This window comes from Piliocolobus tephrosceles, chromosome 15 (genome assembly GCF_002776525.5).
Source record: "Piliocolobus tephrosceles isolate RC106 chromosome 15, ASM277652v3, whole genome shotgun sequence".
Classification (NCBI taxonomy): Eukaryota; Metazoa; Chordata; class Mammalia; order Primates; family Cercopithecidae; genus Piliocolobus; species Piliocolobus tephrosceles.
Window position 1 is genome coordinate 33,408,147 of NC_045448.1, and position 16,757 is coordinate 33,424,903.

The following is a 16,757-nucleotide window of genomic DNA, read 5'->3' on the forward strand; positions in this document are numbered from 1 at the left end:
CAATTTAAGATGAAAAGCAACAGTATTTGTCATATGAATCAGCCATGCCAGGGGAATTAGTGTGATCAGTGGCCTGGATATTGTTTAGACCACTTAGCGATGGTGTCCCATAGCATCCCTTGTGTATCTTTCATAGCTTTGATCAAGAGCTAAGCATTTGCCCTTGGGGCATGGGGAATGCAGTGGATGGGGGAGGATCTTTGAGGTGTGACTGGTTCCATTTCCTGTTCTTTTCCCATTGGTATTTGGCTAGATTCCAGATGGACACATTGTATGGGGTCTCAGATGGGACTGTCTCCAAAGTGCACCTCCCAGGGCAAGCCCTGCTAAGCAAAAACTTTTCCTCTGCACCAAGCCCCAGACAAGGAGGTGACTAATTGTTCTTGATGTCCATAAGTAAAGGGTGTTTTGGAGAAAGACAAAGATTCTAAGGATAGAAAATGTGTTCATCTCCGCATGTTGTGCTGGATGAAGTAGCGGCCAAGAGTTTCTTGTGGGTTCTTGTAGGAAGTTATGGAAATAATTCAGGGATCTGCTATTCTTGGGCTCCGTACTCTCAGCCAACCACAGTTCATGCAGTCCCCCAAGCTGGACTTTAGCAGTGACCTAGTCATAGAGATAACCAAGGCCAAGCCGCTACCTAGCTAGAACGGGTTCTGCTTGTGGCTTGGGGTGCTCAGAGGTCCAGCACGTGCTAGAAATTTGCCTGTACCGAGATCCTAAAGAGGATGACTTGCCCAAGACATTAAAATATTTCCTGATATTCCCATTGCTTTCCTGAAAGATGGTGAAATCCACTTCTATCAACCTACTCTCTTCTATTAACATATTCTTTAGGTAAGACACATCTGATTTAGGCCTATACTAAAAATTCTTGGACATCAGTTTTTCCCCTGTACTTTGAGTTCTGATGATCTAATGTTAAAATGTGCTGCTGTTCATACTTTCTCACTGTCCAACCAAGTAATTAAATTTACCAAGGCAGTCAAGTTTTGTGCCTTGTTTGAGAGGAAGTCTGGGAAGACTTCTCTGTTTACTGAGCTAGTTTCCCTCTACCTATTTAAAAACTCCAAATAGTCTTGAAACGAGATTTAAAAACACCTGTGGACCGTTCTTCCATTGCTCTTAATTCACTGCACAATTATTTGCCTGTTGATCACTGCTTTTATGTTTTGTTAACATTAAAATGTAAATCACTCACTCATTATAATACTGTCTTAAAAAAATTTTTTTTTCATTTATTTCCAAATGTTCACTAGGGACTTAGCAATGTCACCCACAAGAAAAAATTGGATTCTCCATTTTATTGGTGCTTCAAATTGTAAAAATCGTTTCACAATATTACCTCATTTTTTTACATGTCAGTAACACAGATGTAGACAAACAAGAATTCTTGTTCCTGTGTTACAGATGTGGAAACTGAGGCTTGCCCAGAACTGTTAAGCTGGGGAGTAAGTGGCGCAATCAGGACTTGAGCCCCAGCTTCCACCTCCTGAAGCCGGTGTTCTTCCCATTACCCCATGATCCTGGCCGAGAATCAGGGCACATGTGCACAATGGCAAGGGCAGCGCGGATGGATTAGGACAGACCTGTGCAGGCTCCCAGAAAAATAACTCAAAATATATTTCCTGGTGATGACGGGACTCTAGCACATCTTCAGACACAAAAGAGAAGACGTGGTGCAGAAAGGATGTTTTGATCACTGACCAAAACTGTCTTGGAGCCTGGAATGTGAATGTGTTAGAGAAAAGTGAAGCAGCAAAGCGCAACACACTCTAGCATTTTAAGAGGAAAAAAAATGCATGGCAGGGGAAGAAAGGAAAGGAAGGAGGATGTGGAGTATCCCAGAAATACCTCCCGCAACCCATTACCCTCCACTGCCCGCTTCCCTAGCCTTAGTCTAGTCAGAAGACTTCTTTAGGAACCATTTGGTAATTCCAAAAAACAACTTAGTTTTCTTTCTTGATGCCTTTGGGTATGTGCTTTTAAAAATTAATCCAAAATATCTTTTCTGCAACATAATTCCTACATACCTACTTAGTTTCAGTTCAAGTCCACCTTTTGCAGGGAGCTGTTCCTAAACGTTGCATAGGAACAGGAGCCTGCCCTTCCTCTTCAGCGTCATGTTTGGTCTTTCCCTCTGGCATTGCTGTAGAGTGACAGCTTAGAGACTCAAGCCCATCTCATTTCTTTGATGGAGGAAGCATGTCTAGGGGAGTGCACTGGATTGAAGGTGGCTGCCCTGGCCAGACCCTGATCATGGCATTCGACATCCCTGGACCTCAAGTCTCAGCAAAGCTTTTCTGACAGCTAACAGGCATCCAGCAGGATGCTCAGCCACCTCTGGATATTGCTTTATAAAATAAGTACCTTGGCCAAGCACGGCAGCCCACACCTGTAATCCCAGCACTTAGGGAGGCCAAGGTGGTAGGATCGCTTGAGCCTAGAAGTTGAGACCGGCTTGGGCAACATAGCGAGACCCTGTCTCTACAAAAAATACAAAACTTAGCCAGGTTTGGTGGCTCGTGCCTATAGTTCCAGCTACTCAGGAGGCTGAGGTAAAAGGATCGCTTGAGCCCAGAAGTTTGAGGCTGCAGTGAACCACGATACCACGATGGTGCCACTGCATTCCAGCATGGGTGGCAGAGCGAGACCCTTTTGTTGTTTTTTTGTTTTGTTTTGTTTTTTTGAGATGGAGTCTCGCTCTGTCACCCAGGCTGGAGTGCAGTGGCGCGATCTCGGCTCACTGCAACCTCTGCCTCCTGGGTTCAAGCGATTCTCCTGCTTCAGCCTCCCGAGTAGCTGGGACTATAAGTACGTGCCACCACACCCAGCTAATTTTGTGTTTTTAGTAGAGATTGGGTTTCACCATGTTGGCCAGGATGGTCTCCATCTCTTGACCTTGTGATCCACCCACCTCGGCCTGAGGTGGGAGCCACCGTGCCCAGCCAACCCTTTCTTTAAAAAATAATAAATAAAATTTTATTAAAAATGAGTACCAGGACTAATTCATTTTTAATATCCCCTCTAGATCACAACTGTGGCTTGAATATAAAATATGGAACAAGTCTCTCTTTCAGATGTACAACAAATGTATATAAAAAATCATGGGAGAAGATGACCTCAGTTCTTGAAACTTATAAACATTTCAGCAATTTTGCTCTTGCAAAGAAATCCTTAATTCTGTGTTTTCAAACTTTAAGAACTGACAGCCATTTGTGCTCTCTCTGTTTGAAGTAGTTCTTTTCTTTCGAGTCAAGAATCTTTTTCCAGGTTCGGCTGTTTCCTTAATGAAATTAATATTTCACACAGAATGGTTTCATGCAAAAGTGCTGGGACGTCTGGAGTCTGAATGTTATTCCTGGAATGCTTCCACATAAGGAGAATTTTAGACAGGGAAGCCAGAATCCTGCCCTATCCAGTGGTTCAAGGTCTTTTCTGGCCTTACACTTGCTTTGGGCAATCCTCAGAATGTGTGTGTGCACGTGTGCACATGCATACACACACACCTTTGATTCTTCACCCTCCTTCCTCCAGTCATTTAAGTAGGAGCTGATAAAAGAAAGCCTTCAGAGTTCACAGTATTGCCTTAGTGGTGTTTTTTGTTGTTGTTGTTTTGTTTTGTTTTGTTTTTTGAATGTTACAAGAATAAACACAATAGAGGAAAATTCCAGGCAAATGTGGCCATTGCCTTGTGTGACTGCCAGGACACTCATGTCCATCTGGTCCTGGGGCCTGTAGCCTTGCCTGCACCTCACAGTCCTAACAGAGCTGTTGACATCCGTGGAGCCCCAGAATTTCGCCAGCTGCTACACGTATCTTTGGAGAGTGTATTTTCTGGAACATACTCAGAACATGAAGTTGTCCTTTCTACAGTTTCCCTCCCTAGGCCTTCTCAGTAACTCTGTTCTTAAATGTAGGCAAGAGCCTGGGATCGTGAAAAGCATTGAAACCTCAGTAACCCCAGGACAAATGGAGAACCAAAATCCCATGCACTGATGGGTCCTAGGGGCAGGAGTAAAGGGGAGTCTAGGAGTCAGGGCGCCATGGGACTGACCAGTGTGGAACAGCGATACGGCCTCACGACGTGGAAACCACAGATGAGTCTAGCTGCGGTGCAGAGATGCTAAGGACAGGAATTTCAAAGGAGCTGAGATCATTGCAGGAGAGACAAATGTGAAAACTGCACTCTGGAGCTTCATTTCTGACTTCAAACCACGTGCTGCCACACAGCAGCTGTCATGTGACCTCTCTGTGCTTTTGTTTCCTCACTGGTAACATGGAGATGGTACAGCCTCTTCATAGGGTGGTGTGAGTGTTTTAGTGCATTGGTGCATATTAAGTGCTTAGAACAATATGTAGCACACTCCCACCTCCCGCATGAAAGCTGTGCTCACTAATCCAGGAGCACGCTACTGTTCTGATTATCTTAATACCACTGCTGTTCTTGTTACCGTGATTATTAGGACTCTCAGCATTGCTATAATGCTATCCATAGGGACTGTAGAGTTATAATAGTGGCTGCTAAATTTAAGCAGCATCCTTGCCTGGTGCTGTATCATTTTTGGACACCAGAGATACATTTTTTCCTGTCTGTAGAGAGTGAAAAGACACCACTCTGTCAGAATGACTACTTTCTACTTTAAAAATGTTTTTGGCCGGGCGCGGTGGCTCAAGCCTGTAATCCCAGCACTTTGGGAGGCCCAGACGGGCGGATCACGAGGTCAGCAGATCGAGACCATCCTGGCTAACTCGGTGAAACCCCATCTCTACTAAAAAATACAAAAAAAAAAAAAACTAGCCGGGCGAGGTGGCGGGCGCCTGTAGTCCCAGCCACTCGGGAGGCTGACGCAGGAGAATGGCATGAACCCGGGAGGCGGAGCTTGCAGTGAGCTGAGATCCGGCCACTGCACTCCAGCCTGGGCGACAGAGCGAGACTCCGTCTCAAAAAAAAAAAAAAGTTTTTGATGATAACTCTTGATGGGTTTAGATAAAGCCATCCTTCCAAAAGGCCTGAAGCACTCTCAGATGGCTCCATTTTTTCAGCCCTTTACTGCTCTGGGATGTGGTGTACCCACTGTTGAGCTAATATTTTTGATCTTCAATTTGGAACCTGAATTATGCTCTACAGCAGTCACTGTAGGTGGATGTATAAAATTCCCATCAAAAGATATTCAGACACTTTCCAGGCTCCGTGGTACGCAGAAGATGGAGGCACACGTGGAAGGGTGCGCCTGCAGATTCCCGTCACTCTGAGCGGCGAGGGGGTGGGGCAGGTGCGAGCCAACAGTGATGGGGCCTCACGCTGCTTGTCCACTCCTTAGATGACTATGCTCAGCTGTGTAACATCCCCGTGACGGGACGCCGGCAGCCATATGGACGGGACGCCTTGGTTGACTTCAGTGAACAGTATGCTCCAGAAGCCGATCCCTACTTCATCCAAGACCGTAAGCAAAATAACCTTGTTCCTTTGATGCTAAGTTGTGGTTGAAGATTAATCAGTGGTCCTCAAAATGTAATGGCAACTTGTTAGCAATGCAGCATTTGTGTTCCCACCTCAGACCCACTGGTCAGGAAGTCTAGGGTGGGACCCAGCCATCTTTGTTTCACAAGGGCAGTCCTTCTGCACGGGTGAGTCTAAGAACCACTGCATCATTCCTGAGCTGAGATCACACCACTGCACTCCAGCCTGGGCAACAGAGCCAGACCCTATCTCAAAAGAAAACAAACAGAAAGAACCATTGCATCTGATGAATAGTCTTGCTGGTGGAGGTACTGTTATATTTATTTTTCTTAAGGTTTTGAGACGGAGTCTCAGTCCATCACCCAGGCTGGAGTGCAGTGGCACGATCTCAGCTCACTGCAACCTCCACCTCCCGGGTTCAAGTGATTCCCCCACCTCAGCCTCCCAAGTAGCTGGGATTACAGGTGTGCACCACCGCACCCAGCTCATTTTTGTATTGTGAGTAGAGACTGGGTTTCACCATGTTGGTCAGGCTGGTCTTGAACTCCTGACCTTGTGATCTACCCGTTTCGGCCTCCCAAAGTGCTGGGATTATAGGCATGAGTCACCGTGCCCAGTCTATCGTTATATTTTCTATAACAAAATCATTTCTTTGCTCTTTAAGTGGTGGACCAGTTTGAGGGCCAAGGTTTCCATGAGAGCCCAGTTGTATTGCAGCCTTTTTTTCCTACAGGGAAATGGCAAATGTTAACTGTACAAGTTGATCATTATTATACATGTTTTAGAGTAGGAGGTAGGAAAAGAATTGCCCTTTTGGTCAGAAATGACTTTTTAAAATACATTGGTGAGGGGATTTATTGAGTAAGAAATAATATGTGCCAACTTTTCCTGGATTAGTGAGCACAGCTTTCCTGGGGGAGGTGGGAGTGTGTATCTGCAAATTGTGATCCCCTTTAGAACGTCAGTGCTGTGTGAGGAAGCCTACAAACACACAAGCTCAAATCGGACTTTTCAAATGCAGACAATTTGAAGTCTGAAACAGCAGGAGATCCACAATGAAATATTAGTATATAGTAGATAGTCTCACTTCAAGAACAAGAACAGGGGAATGCCCATTTCGGGAGCCTCATCCACAGCTCACAGAGGGACCATCCTCACATGTGTAGCTTCACCACAAATTTTTTTTTTGAGATAGGGTCTCACTCTGTTGCCCAGGCTGGAGTGCAGTGCCATGATCACAGCTCACTGCAGCTCTGCCTCCTGGGCTCAAGCGATCCTCCCACCTCAGTCTCCCGAGTCGCTGGGACTACAGGCATGTGCCACTATGCATGGCTAAGTTTTGTATTTTTTACGTAGAGATGGGGTTTTCACCGTGTTGTCCATGCTGGTCTCAAACTCCTGGACTCAAGCGATTCACCCGCCTCGGCCTCCCAAAGTGCTTACCGGTGTGAGCCACCATGCCTGGCCTGCACCACATTTTTAAGATAGGTAATTGCTGCCGACCAAAGAGTTTGACTTAGGACTTTAGAGAAAAGTGCAATGGAGCTTTTTTCTGTCCTGGGCCCTGTCACCTGTGCATGAAGCATCCCAGCCAGGACCCAGTTCTGGGGCAGCAGCATGAGATTTCTAGTTGAATTTAAGAGCTAGTTCAGTTCTGCATCAAGAGCTTTTATTTTTTTTCCTTCCCTTCTCTTTCTCTTTTCCCTTTCTCTCCCTTCTTCATTCCCTGCTTGTCCTCCCTTCCCTTTTTTTTTTTTGAAGGATGTAGTGTATTGATCATCTAGTAGAATTAAGAATGTTTTAAAATGTCCATGATAAGAACATGCTGTTAATCCAGCTAGGCTGATTAACACACACCTGTGTGACTCCCACCCAGGTCAGGAGCAGTGCCAGCCTCCAGAAGGCCCCTGGTGCCCTTTTCCACCCCCCTCCCTAGTGTAACCACTGTCCTGACTCCTAACACCATAGATGAACAACACTCTTTTCATCCACAACACATAACCACGCAGCACTTTATGAAATGGACCAGAGTGCACTCACAGCAAGACTGTGCACTTAGGGTTTGATGCTTCTCTGTATATGTTATGGGTCGGTAAACGTTTACTTAAGGAAAAAGGAAGGGAGAATTATTAAGGTTGAAAGAAAGCCCAGCTTGCCCCATAAATCAGGAATACCAGGTTAAGTCTATATGCAACTCTGACAAATCTGTGGCTTACAGCTTTCCTCCCTAGACCTCCTCAATAACTCTGTTCTTAAATGTAAGCAAGAGCCTGGGATCATGAAAAGCATTGAAACCTCAGTAAGCGCAGGACAAATGGAGGACCAAAATCCCATGCACTGATGGGTCGTGGGGGAGGACTCAGTCTATAAGTCAGAAGCCTCTGTGGCATTATAGTTTGGATTCCAGGAATTTTCATGTTGAAATGTCTGGCTTATGTACCTTCTTTTTAATGCTGGCACTGCTTTAAAGCTCTTTTTTTAATTTACTACAAATGTTAGGAAATAAACATATTGATGTCACATCAATTTCCTATTTAGCAACATAGGAAATTGAGATGCAGTTCCAAGACCTCCAGCTTGGACGATGTAATAGCCTTTACATTTCTTACAAGTTGCAGAGAAATATTTCCCCCTTCCCAGCCAGTTTTCTGACCTCCAGCAAGGGCTTTTGGGCCCTGCTGCAAAAATGATCATGTTGGGTAGATAGTAATATAGACTGAGGCTGAGTGAGGTTTCTTATCACCTTTATGGTTCACCGTCTCTGTTACCTTTAGGGAGAGCAGTACTTCTAAAACTGCAATTTACTAGAGCAGAGAATAGGCAAACATTTTTTCTATAAAGGGCCAGGCAGTAATTTTTTTTTTTTTTTTTTTTTTTTTTTTGAGACCTAGTCTTCCTCTGTTGCATAGGCTGGAGAGCAATGGCACAATCTTGCCTCACTGCAACTTCCACCTCCTGGGTTCAACTGATTGTTCTACCTCAGCCTCCTGAGTAACCCTGGGATTATAGGCATGCACCACCATGCCCAACTAATTTTTGTATTTTCAGTAGAGATGGAGTTTCACCATGTTGGCCGGGGTGGTCTTGAACTCCTAACCTTGTGATCCACCTGCCCCAGCCTCCCAAAGTGCTGGGATTACGGGTGTGAGCCACCACACCCAGCCCACATGGTAAAATCTGTAGGCTTTGCAGGCCATGTGGTTTCTGCTGTAGGTATTCAACTCTGCTGTCGTTTCACAAAAGCAGCCCTTAGATAGCACAGCAGCAAATGGGCGTGACTGTGTTTATTTACAAAAATAGGTAGCAGGCCAGATTTGGACCAGAGACTGTAGTGTCCTGACCTGTTTTAGAGTCCTAAAGAAGTATTTTGGGGAGCCTGCCTGATGTGTGGGAAGTTTCAAGTTTTACTTTTTATAATTTCTGTAATAATAAAAAATGTATTAGCTGTGAAGTAAAAATGATTTTGCTGTGATACATGGGATCTGAAAACATTGTCATAGATTAAACTTTATTTTTTGTCAGTGTTTCTTAACTGGCTTTGAGTATGTGGTGTCACTTTTTTTTTTTTTTTTTTTTTTTTTTTTTTTTTTTTTTTTTTTTTTGAGAATAGGAGTCTCACTATATTGCCCAGGCTGGTCTTCACTTCATGGGCTCAGGAGATTCTCCTGCTTCAGCCTCCTGAGTAGCTGGGACTCTTTTTCTCCTTTAAAGTTTTAAAATGGGCCTGCCATGGATGTATTACTCGATTTTTTTAATGGTACAAATTTTTTTAACTTTTAGGTTCAGGGGTACATGTAAAGGTTTGTTACATAGGTAACATGTCATGGGGTTTTTTTGTACAGATTATTACATCACCCAGGTGTGAAGCCCAGTACCCAATAGTTACCTTTTCTGCTCCTCTCCCTCCTCCCACCCTCCACTAGTGTCTGTTGTTTCCTTCTTCTTTTTTTTTTTTTTTGTGGTATTTGGTTACATGAGTAAGTTCTTTTTTTATTATTATTATATTATACTTTAAGTTCTAGGGTACATGTGCACAACGTGCAGGTTTGTTACATATGTATACCTGTGCCATGTTGGTGTGCTGTACCCATTAACTCATCAGTTACATTAGGCATTTCTCCTAATGCTATCCCTCCCCCCTCCCCATACCCCACTACAGGCCCCAGTGTGTGATGTTCTCCGCCACGTGTCCAAGTGTTCTCATTGTTCAATTCCCACCTATAAGTGAGAACATGCGGTGTTTGGTTTTCTGTCCTTGCAATAGTTTGCTCAGAATGATGATTTCCAGCTTCATCCATGTCCCTCCAAAGGACATGAACTCATCCTTTTTTATGGCTGCATAGTATTCCATGGTATATATGTGCCACATTTTCTTAATCCAGTCTATCATTGATGGATATTTGGGTTGGTTCCAAGTATTTGTTATTGTGAATAGTGCCGCAAGAAACACATGTGTGCGTGTGTCTTTATAGCAGCATGATTTGTACTTTGGGTATATACCCAGTAATAAGATGGCTGGGTCAAATGGTATTTCTAGTTCTAGATCCTTGAGGAATCGCCACACTGTGTTCCACAGTGGTTGAACTAGTTTACAGTCCCACCAACAGTGTAAAAGTGTTCCTATTTCTCCACATCCTCTCCAGCACCTGTTGTTTCCTCACTTTTTAATGATTGCCATTCGAACTGATGTGAGATGGTATCTCATTGTGGTTTTGATTTACATTTCTCTGATGGCGAGTGATGATGAGCATTTTTTCATGTGTCTGTTGGCTGCGTAAATGTCTTCTTTTGAGAAGTGTCTGTTCATATCCTTCGCCAACTTTTTGATAGGGTTGTTTGATTTTTTTCTTGTAAATCTGTCTAAGTTATTTGTAGATTCTGGATATTAGCCCTTTTGTCAGATTGTAAAATTGTAAATTTGGTAGATTGTAAAAATGTTCTCCCATTCTGTAGGTTGCCCGTTCACGCTGATGGTAGTTTCTTTTGCTGTGCAGAAGCTTTTTAGTTTAATTCGATCCCATTTGTCAATTTTGGCTTTTGTTGCCATTGCTTTTGGTGTTTTAGTCATGAGGTCCTTGCCCATGCCTGTGTCCTGAATGGTATTGCCTAGTTTTTCTTCTAGCGTTTTTATGGTTCTAGGTCTAACATTTAAGTCTTTAATCCATCTTGAATTAATTTTCATACAAGGTGTAAGGAAGGGATCCAGTTCCAGCTTTCTACATATGGCTAGCCAGTTTTCCCAGCATCATTTATTCAGCATCATTTATTAAAGAGGGAATCCTTTCCCCATTTCTTGTTTTCGTCAGGTTTATCAAAGATCAGATAGTTGTAGATGTGTGGTATTATTTCTGAGGGCTCTGTTCTGTTCCATTAGTCTGTATCTCTGTTTTGGTAGGAGTACCATGCTGTTTTGGTTACTGTAGCCTTGTAGTATAGTTTGAAGTCAGGTAGCATGATGCCTCCAGCTTTGTTCTTTTTGCTTAGGATTGTCTTGGCAATGTGGGCTCTTTTTTGGTTCCATATGAACTTTAAAGTAGTTTTTTCCAATTCTGTGAGGAAAGTCATTGTTGTTTCCCTTTTTGTATTTATAAGTTCTTATCATTTAGCTGCCACTTACAAGTGAGAACGTGTGGTATTTGATTTTCTGTTCCTGTTTTAATTTGCTAAGGATAATAACCTCCAACTCCATCCATGTTCCTGCAGAACACATTATCTCATTCCTTTTTATGGCTGCATAGTATTCTATGATGTATATGTACCATATTTTCTTTTTTATCCCCCAAACTTATGCCAAATCTCATTTAGTCTTTACAAGGTAGAAAAGTGTTCATTCATTACAAAATACTTCCTACTGAGTGCAGACATTGTGTTCAACATTGGGTCTGCCATTCTACATAGCATCATTTCTCTATTTTTAAATGAGGAACCTGGTTTCAGCAAAATCAAGTGACTTGGCCAGGGTCACAGGCATGAGCAGAAGACCCAGTTCCTCTGATTCAAATCCCATGGTTCATTTCCACAAAATAAACCTATAATTGAGTGGGGCTTTAGAGATCATAAAATTCAGTGCTTTTATTTCATAAGTGAGAAAAATAAGCTTTCTGCCCAAGTTTATAATGTACACATAGTGAAATGGGAATGGGAACTCACGTCCCCCATTACCAGTGTATTGTTTTTACGCAAAGAGATAATTTAACATTCACTTATTGTATATTTTTAGATCATATCTAAAACCCACTTTCTTCTCTGAAGGGCAAGCTCTAAAGTTTCTTCTTCACCTATCTCCCCTCAGGGCACCTAATCTTAGAATATAAGAGAAACTCTGACCAAATTTGTCTCCATGTTGACTCCAGGCACTTTAGTCATTGTTGAAACTTCTTTTTTGTTGTTGTTAAGAGAAGTAAGTCTTTATTTCCGTGTTTAGGGAAAAAAAGAAAAAAAAAAAAAAAAGCTGGCTAAGTTGGTTGCTTTTTGGTGACCAACGAGACCAAACTCCATATCCTTGTCCAGTTCCTCCAAGTTAGACCTTATTGCCCTCCATAAGCAATGATATTTTGCTGCCCCCTGTGGTTCCACTGGAGAATTACTTCAAAGGCCAGATAGAAAGTTCTAGCCATATTTTTTTATTTTTTGAAGCTACTTTGTGGTACTATTGGGAAGAGAGAGGAGATGAGAGGCCACATGACAGTGTGTTGGGTCACTGTGGATTTATGTTTAGAACTTTCCTCTGCAAAATGAGAGCTAAACACTCTTGATGCCTGGCTAAATTGTTTTTATATCACAAAAACTCTAAAATCTAGCTCTGACTTGGTTTTAAGAGATCTAAACTATAAAAAGAGCCAAACAACAGTTTCTTTGTTTCCTTAAAAAAAGACTTTTTGTTTTTTGGTTTTGTTTTTGTTTGTTTGTTTGACAGAGTCTCGCTCTGTCGCTCAGGCTGGACAGTGACTGTGATCTCAGCACACTGCAACCTCCACCTCTCAGGCTCAAGCGATTCTTCTGCCTCAGCCTCCCGAGTAGCTGGGATTACAGGCGTCCACCACCATGCCCAGCTAATTTTTTGTATTTTTAGTAGAGACAGGGTTTTACCATGTTGGCCACACAGGTCTTAAACTCCTGGCCTCAGGTGATCCCTCTGCCTTAGCCTCCCAAAGTGCTGGGATTATAGGCATGAGCCCAGACTTTTGGTTTTCTAAACACAAGTATGATGTTCTTTCTCATTTATTAGGATGTTTTGAGGCCCTTTTACTGAATTTGTCCTTTGATACCCTGGCAGCCCTTTTGTAAGGCTCATTCCGTAGCCAGAGCAAACAAACACATGACAAGGCCAGCCTGCTTCTCCCTGGTCTTACAAACTCCAGCTGAAAATGTATTGCCTTACACTCTTACGGATGTTCTTAGCAAATGCTTACTAGACTCCAATAGTGAATTCTGTCAGTTTTGTCCTGAGAATCTGACATTTGCCCTACTGGGAACTCAGGAAGTTTGTAACTTTGGATGAACACTTTTAATAATTAAGATCAAAAACAAAAACTGTACTTGCTTTCATTTTATGTGATTTTAACATAGAACATCAGAATTCAAAATATGAGGCTACTCTACACAAAATATATAAATTTTTTTATTTTTATGCTATTTTACACAGCTACGTTCAGCATTTCTAATGCTAACTTTAAGATGTCTGAAATATATGTGGACATATATATGTCTATTTAGAAAATGAACCATCATCTAAATATCGTTTAAAAAATGGTGTAGGACGTTGAAAAGGTCTAACTTAGCTTCTGCCCTTTCCTTTTCAGGTTTTCTAAATAGCTTTGAGGAGTTACAGGCTGAGGAATGTGGCATCCTTAATGGGTGTGAAAATGGTCGCTGTGTGAGGGTCCAGGAAGGTTACACCTGTGATTGCTTTGATGGGTATCACTTGGATACAGCCAAGATGACCTGTGTTGGTAAGAATGATATGTGTTTTATGGTACAATAATTTTTTCCTGACACCCCCATGTCCATACCTCAATCAGTAGAGAACATTTAAGATAGATTTGCTGAGTTTCAGTTTGGGAAGATGAGAAAAATTCTGGGGATGTACATTAAGTACAGTATGAATATACCTAATGCCACTGTATACTTAAAAATGGTTAAAATGGTAAATATGTTCTGTATATTTTACCACAATTCTTTTTTTTTTTTTTGAGATGGAGTTTTCAGGCTGGAGTGCACTGGGGTGATCTTGACTCACTGCAACTTCTGCCTCCCAGGTTCAAGCAATTCTCCTGCCTCAGCGTCCTGAGTAGCTGGATTACAAGCTTGCGCCACCACACGTGACTAATTTTGTATTTTTAGTAGAGACGGGGTTTCACCATGTTGGTCAGGATGGTCTTGAACTTTTGACCTCAGGTGATCCGCCCGCCTTGGCCTCCCAAAGTGCTGGGATCACAGGTGTGAGCCACCTTACCCAGCCTACCACAATTCTTTTTAAAAAGAAAGAGTTGGTGTTTCATTTAGGACAGTGAGGATTGAAAAAAAAAAAAAGAATCCAAATAGTGATAAATATTGGAGGAAAGGCCAGAATATCCCAGATAATCACTTTGACTCTTAAATTTAGCTTTTGATTGCAGCAAGTAATGATTTACTTGAATACTTGACACTAGCATAAGGGGGTGTAGACATCTGCAAAAAGTACAGCTTCCTAGTAACCATTTGAATGAAACTCCTCCCAAAGCTGTCATGTTGCCCCACCTCTTACATTGAAAAGAACAGGAAATATACGTTTAACCTTCTCTCTGTGACCTAGTGTTGTCTTTCAGAGCCTGTTTGCCACAAGTTTTTCTTTTATTTTTCTTCTCCCTCTTTTTTTTTTTTTTTTGAGACCAAGTCTCGCTCTGTCACCCAGGCTTGACTGCATTGACTGCAGTGGCCGGATCTCAGCTCACTGCAAGCTCCGCCTGCCGGGTTTACGCCATTCTCCTGCCTCAGCCTCCCGAGTAGCTGGGACTACAGGGGCCCGCCACCTGGCCTGGCTAGTTTTCTGCATTTTTTAGTAGAGACGGGGTTTCACCGTGTTCGCCAGGATGGTCCTGATCTCCTGACCTCGTGATCCGCCCGTCTCGGCCTCCCAAAGTGCTGGGATTACAGGCTTGAGCCACTGTGCCCGGCTTTTTTTTTTTTTTTTTTTTTTTTTTTTTGAGAAGGAGTCTCGCTCTGTCGCGGAGGCTGGAGTGCAGCGACACTATCTCAGCTGACTGCAAGCTCTGCCTCCTGGGTTCACGCCATTCTCCCGCCTCAGTCTCCCGAATAGCTGGGACTACAGGCACCTACCACCAGGCCCGGCTAATATTTTTTGTATTTTTAGTAGAGACGAGTTTTTACCGTGTTAGCCAGGATGGTCTCGATCTCCTGACCTCGTGATCCGCCCACCTCGGCCTCCCAAAGTGCTGGGATTACAGGTGTGAGCCACCGCGCCTGGCCTCTTCTTCCTCTTGAAGCAGTCCTTTTGCCCACTTTGCTTTTGTGAGTTTTAATCCATGGTGTGTCTTTAAAATAGGTAACCTAGGTTCTTAACAGATGTTTCAAGTGAGTGAGAGCCTAAATGGATCTCGTATAGAAAGAGGTCTGCAAATGTTAGGGAAGGCTTTAGAGAGGCTGTGTGGCGAGGTCTCTGCTTAGGTATCTGGTTCCTCTTGACAAATCTAGCAGTTCCTCCATGCCTATGGGAAGGAATTTGGAAGTAATATAATTCCTCTTTCTTGAGGTTCTACTAGAAAATGTCAAGCTCACAAAATGCTCATGCTGTGCTCGATAACAGGGAAAGAAGTCCTAGGACCTCCCTGATAATCTACCTCTTTAAGATCTAAAAAGTCCCCTTTATCTTGTCTGTGGTTGAAGCAAGGTGGAGATAGCTTGCTTACTTGGGGTGGTCGGGGGAAGGGCAGCGTTTAGGCTGCCTCGATGCCTCAGGTAAGCCTCAAGTAGGTTATGTGTCCTCACAGAGCAATATCAAAGATTGTTTACCTGCATGGTTTGACTTATTGCAGATGTAAATGAATGCGATGAGTTGAACAACCGGATGTCTCTCTGCAAGAATGCCAAGTGCATTAACACCGAAGGTTCCTACAAGTGTTTGTGTCTGCCAGGCTATGTACCTTCTGACAAGCCGAACTACTGCACTCCGTTGAATACCGCCTTGAATTTAGAGAAAGACAGTGACCTGGAGTGAAACGGAATCTACATAACCTAAGCCCATATACTCTGCACTGTGTAAAGGAAAAGGGAGAAATGTATTATACTTGAGACATTGCACCTAACCCGGAAGGCTGGAAATACAGAAATAGCATGGAGTTGCAAGTCCTCTGAAGACAATGAGAGGACTTAGGATGAGCCCAACAGGTGTTGCAGACCAAATGGACATTTCTCTGAAAAACCAGTATATATAGTCTGTTCATATGTAAAATTCAATGGAAGAGAGGTGGAACAGTGCTGTTATTTTAAACAGAAGGTTGTATTATTATGTTGTTTTGTTTTTTTACTATTGCTTGATTAAATTTGGCATTTAAATAGTGGTGGAAATATTTTATATAATTTTCATTGTTTGGTTGTGCAGTTCCTTGGCTACTGTTTTTCTTTTCCTTCAGTTTTTTTAAACTCTCAAATGAAAAAGTCTTCGATAAAATATTGTTAAGCTGTATTATAAGTATTGTTACACAGGGTTATGCAATTCCTGGCCTGGAGCATTTTTGAAATTCAAATTGTCTGTCCTGTGGAGCAGGCAGTGATTTTGTTTCAAAACTTTTATACACATTTGGAGAAAAGTACTTTATATTTTCAATGTTTTGTCCAATGTTAATGTCCATTCTTAGCCAAGCTGCTAGCAGGTGTCAATTGGATCCCTTTCCTTCACTGAAATGGAAGAGTTTATAAGCTTACGTTAGTATTGTAATATGTAAAGTAAGCCCAACAAAAATTTTTTAAAATTTGATGATCCCCAATATATCTACCATTGTATGTTAAAGTGAAATAAATCACCATTTTTGTAGAAAAAATTCTACCTGAGAGTAATTGTCAATGAGTACACGTGTATCAGTTGTATCCCACTCTCCCCACTTTTATTTTTACCAATGGTCTTCTGTTAACGTAGAGTCTTTTACAAGTGAATCATTAAATGTGTTAGATCTTGTTAGGGGCTAAGTTGTTTCCCCTAACATTCATATGTTGGAATTTTAACCTCTAATACTTCAGAAAGTGACTAGATTTGGAGATCGGATCTCTAATGAGGTAATTAAGGATAATGAGGTCA

At 42.5% G+C, this 16,757-nt stretch overlaps 1 protein-coding gene across 4 annotated transcripts in view; it reads left to right on the top strand.

The window, feature by feature from the left end:
• LTBP1 (latent transforming growth factor beta binding protein 1) overlaps positions 1-16,508 on the top strand; it is a 455,184-nt gene extending 438,676 nt beyond the window's left edge. For all 4 annotated transcript variants that reach the window (XM_023216379.2, XM_023216380.1, XM_023216381.1 and 1 more), the window contains 3 exons: positions 5,325-5,447; positions 13,267-13,416; positions 15,499-16,508. In XM_023216379.2, coding sequence (XP_023072147.1) covers positions 5,325-5,447; positions 13,267-13,416; positions 15,499-15,680 — 455 coding nt within the window. In that variant the 3' untranslated portion in view covers positions 15,681-16,508. The remainder of the gene's footprint in view (positions 1-5,324; positions 5,448-13,266; positions 13,417-15,498) is intronic.
• Positions 16,509-16,757: the final 249 nt, after the last annotated feature.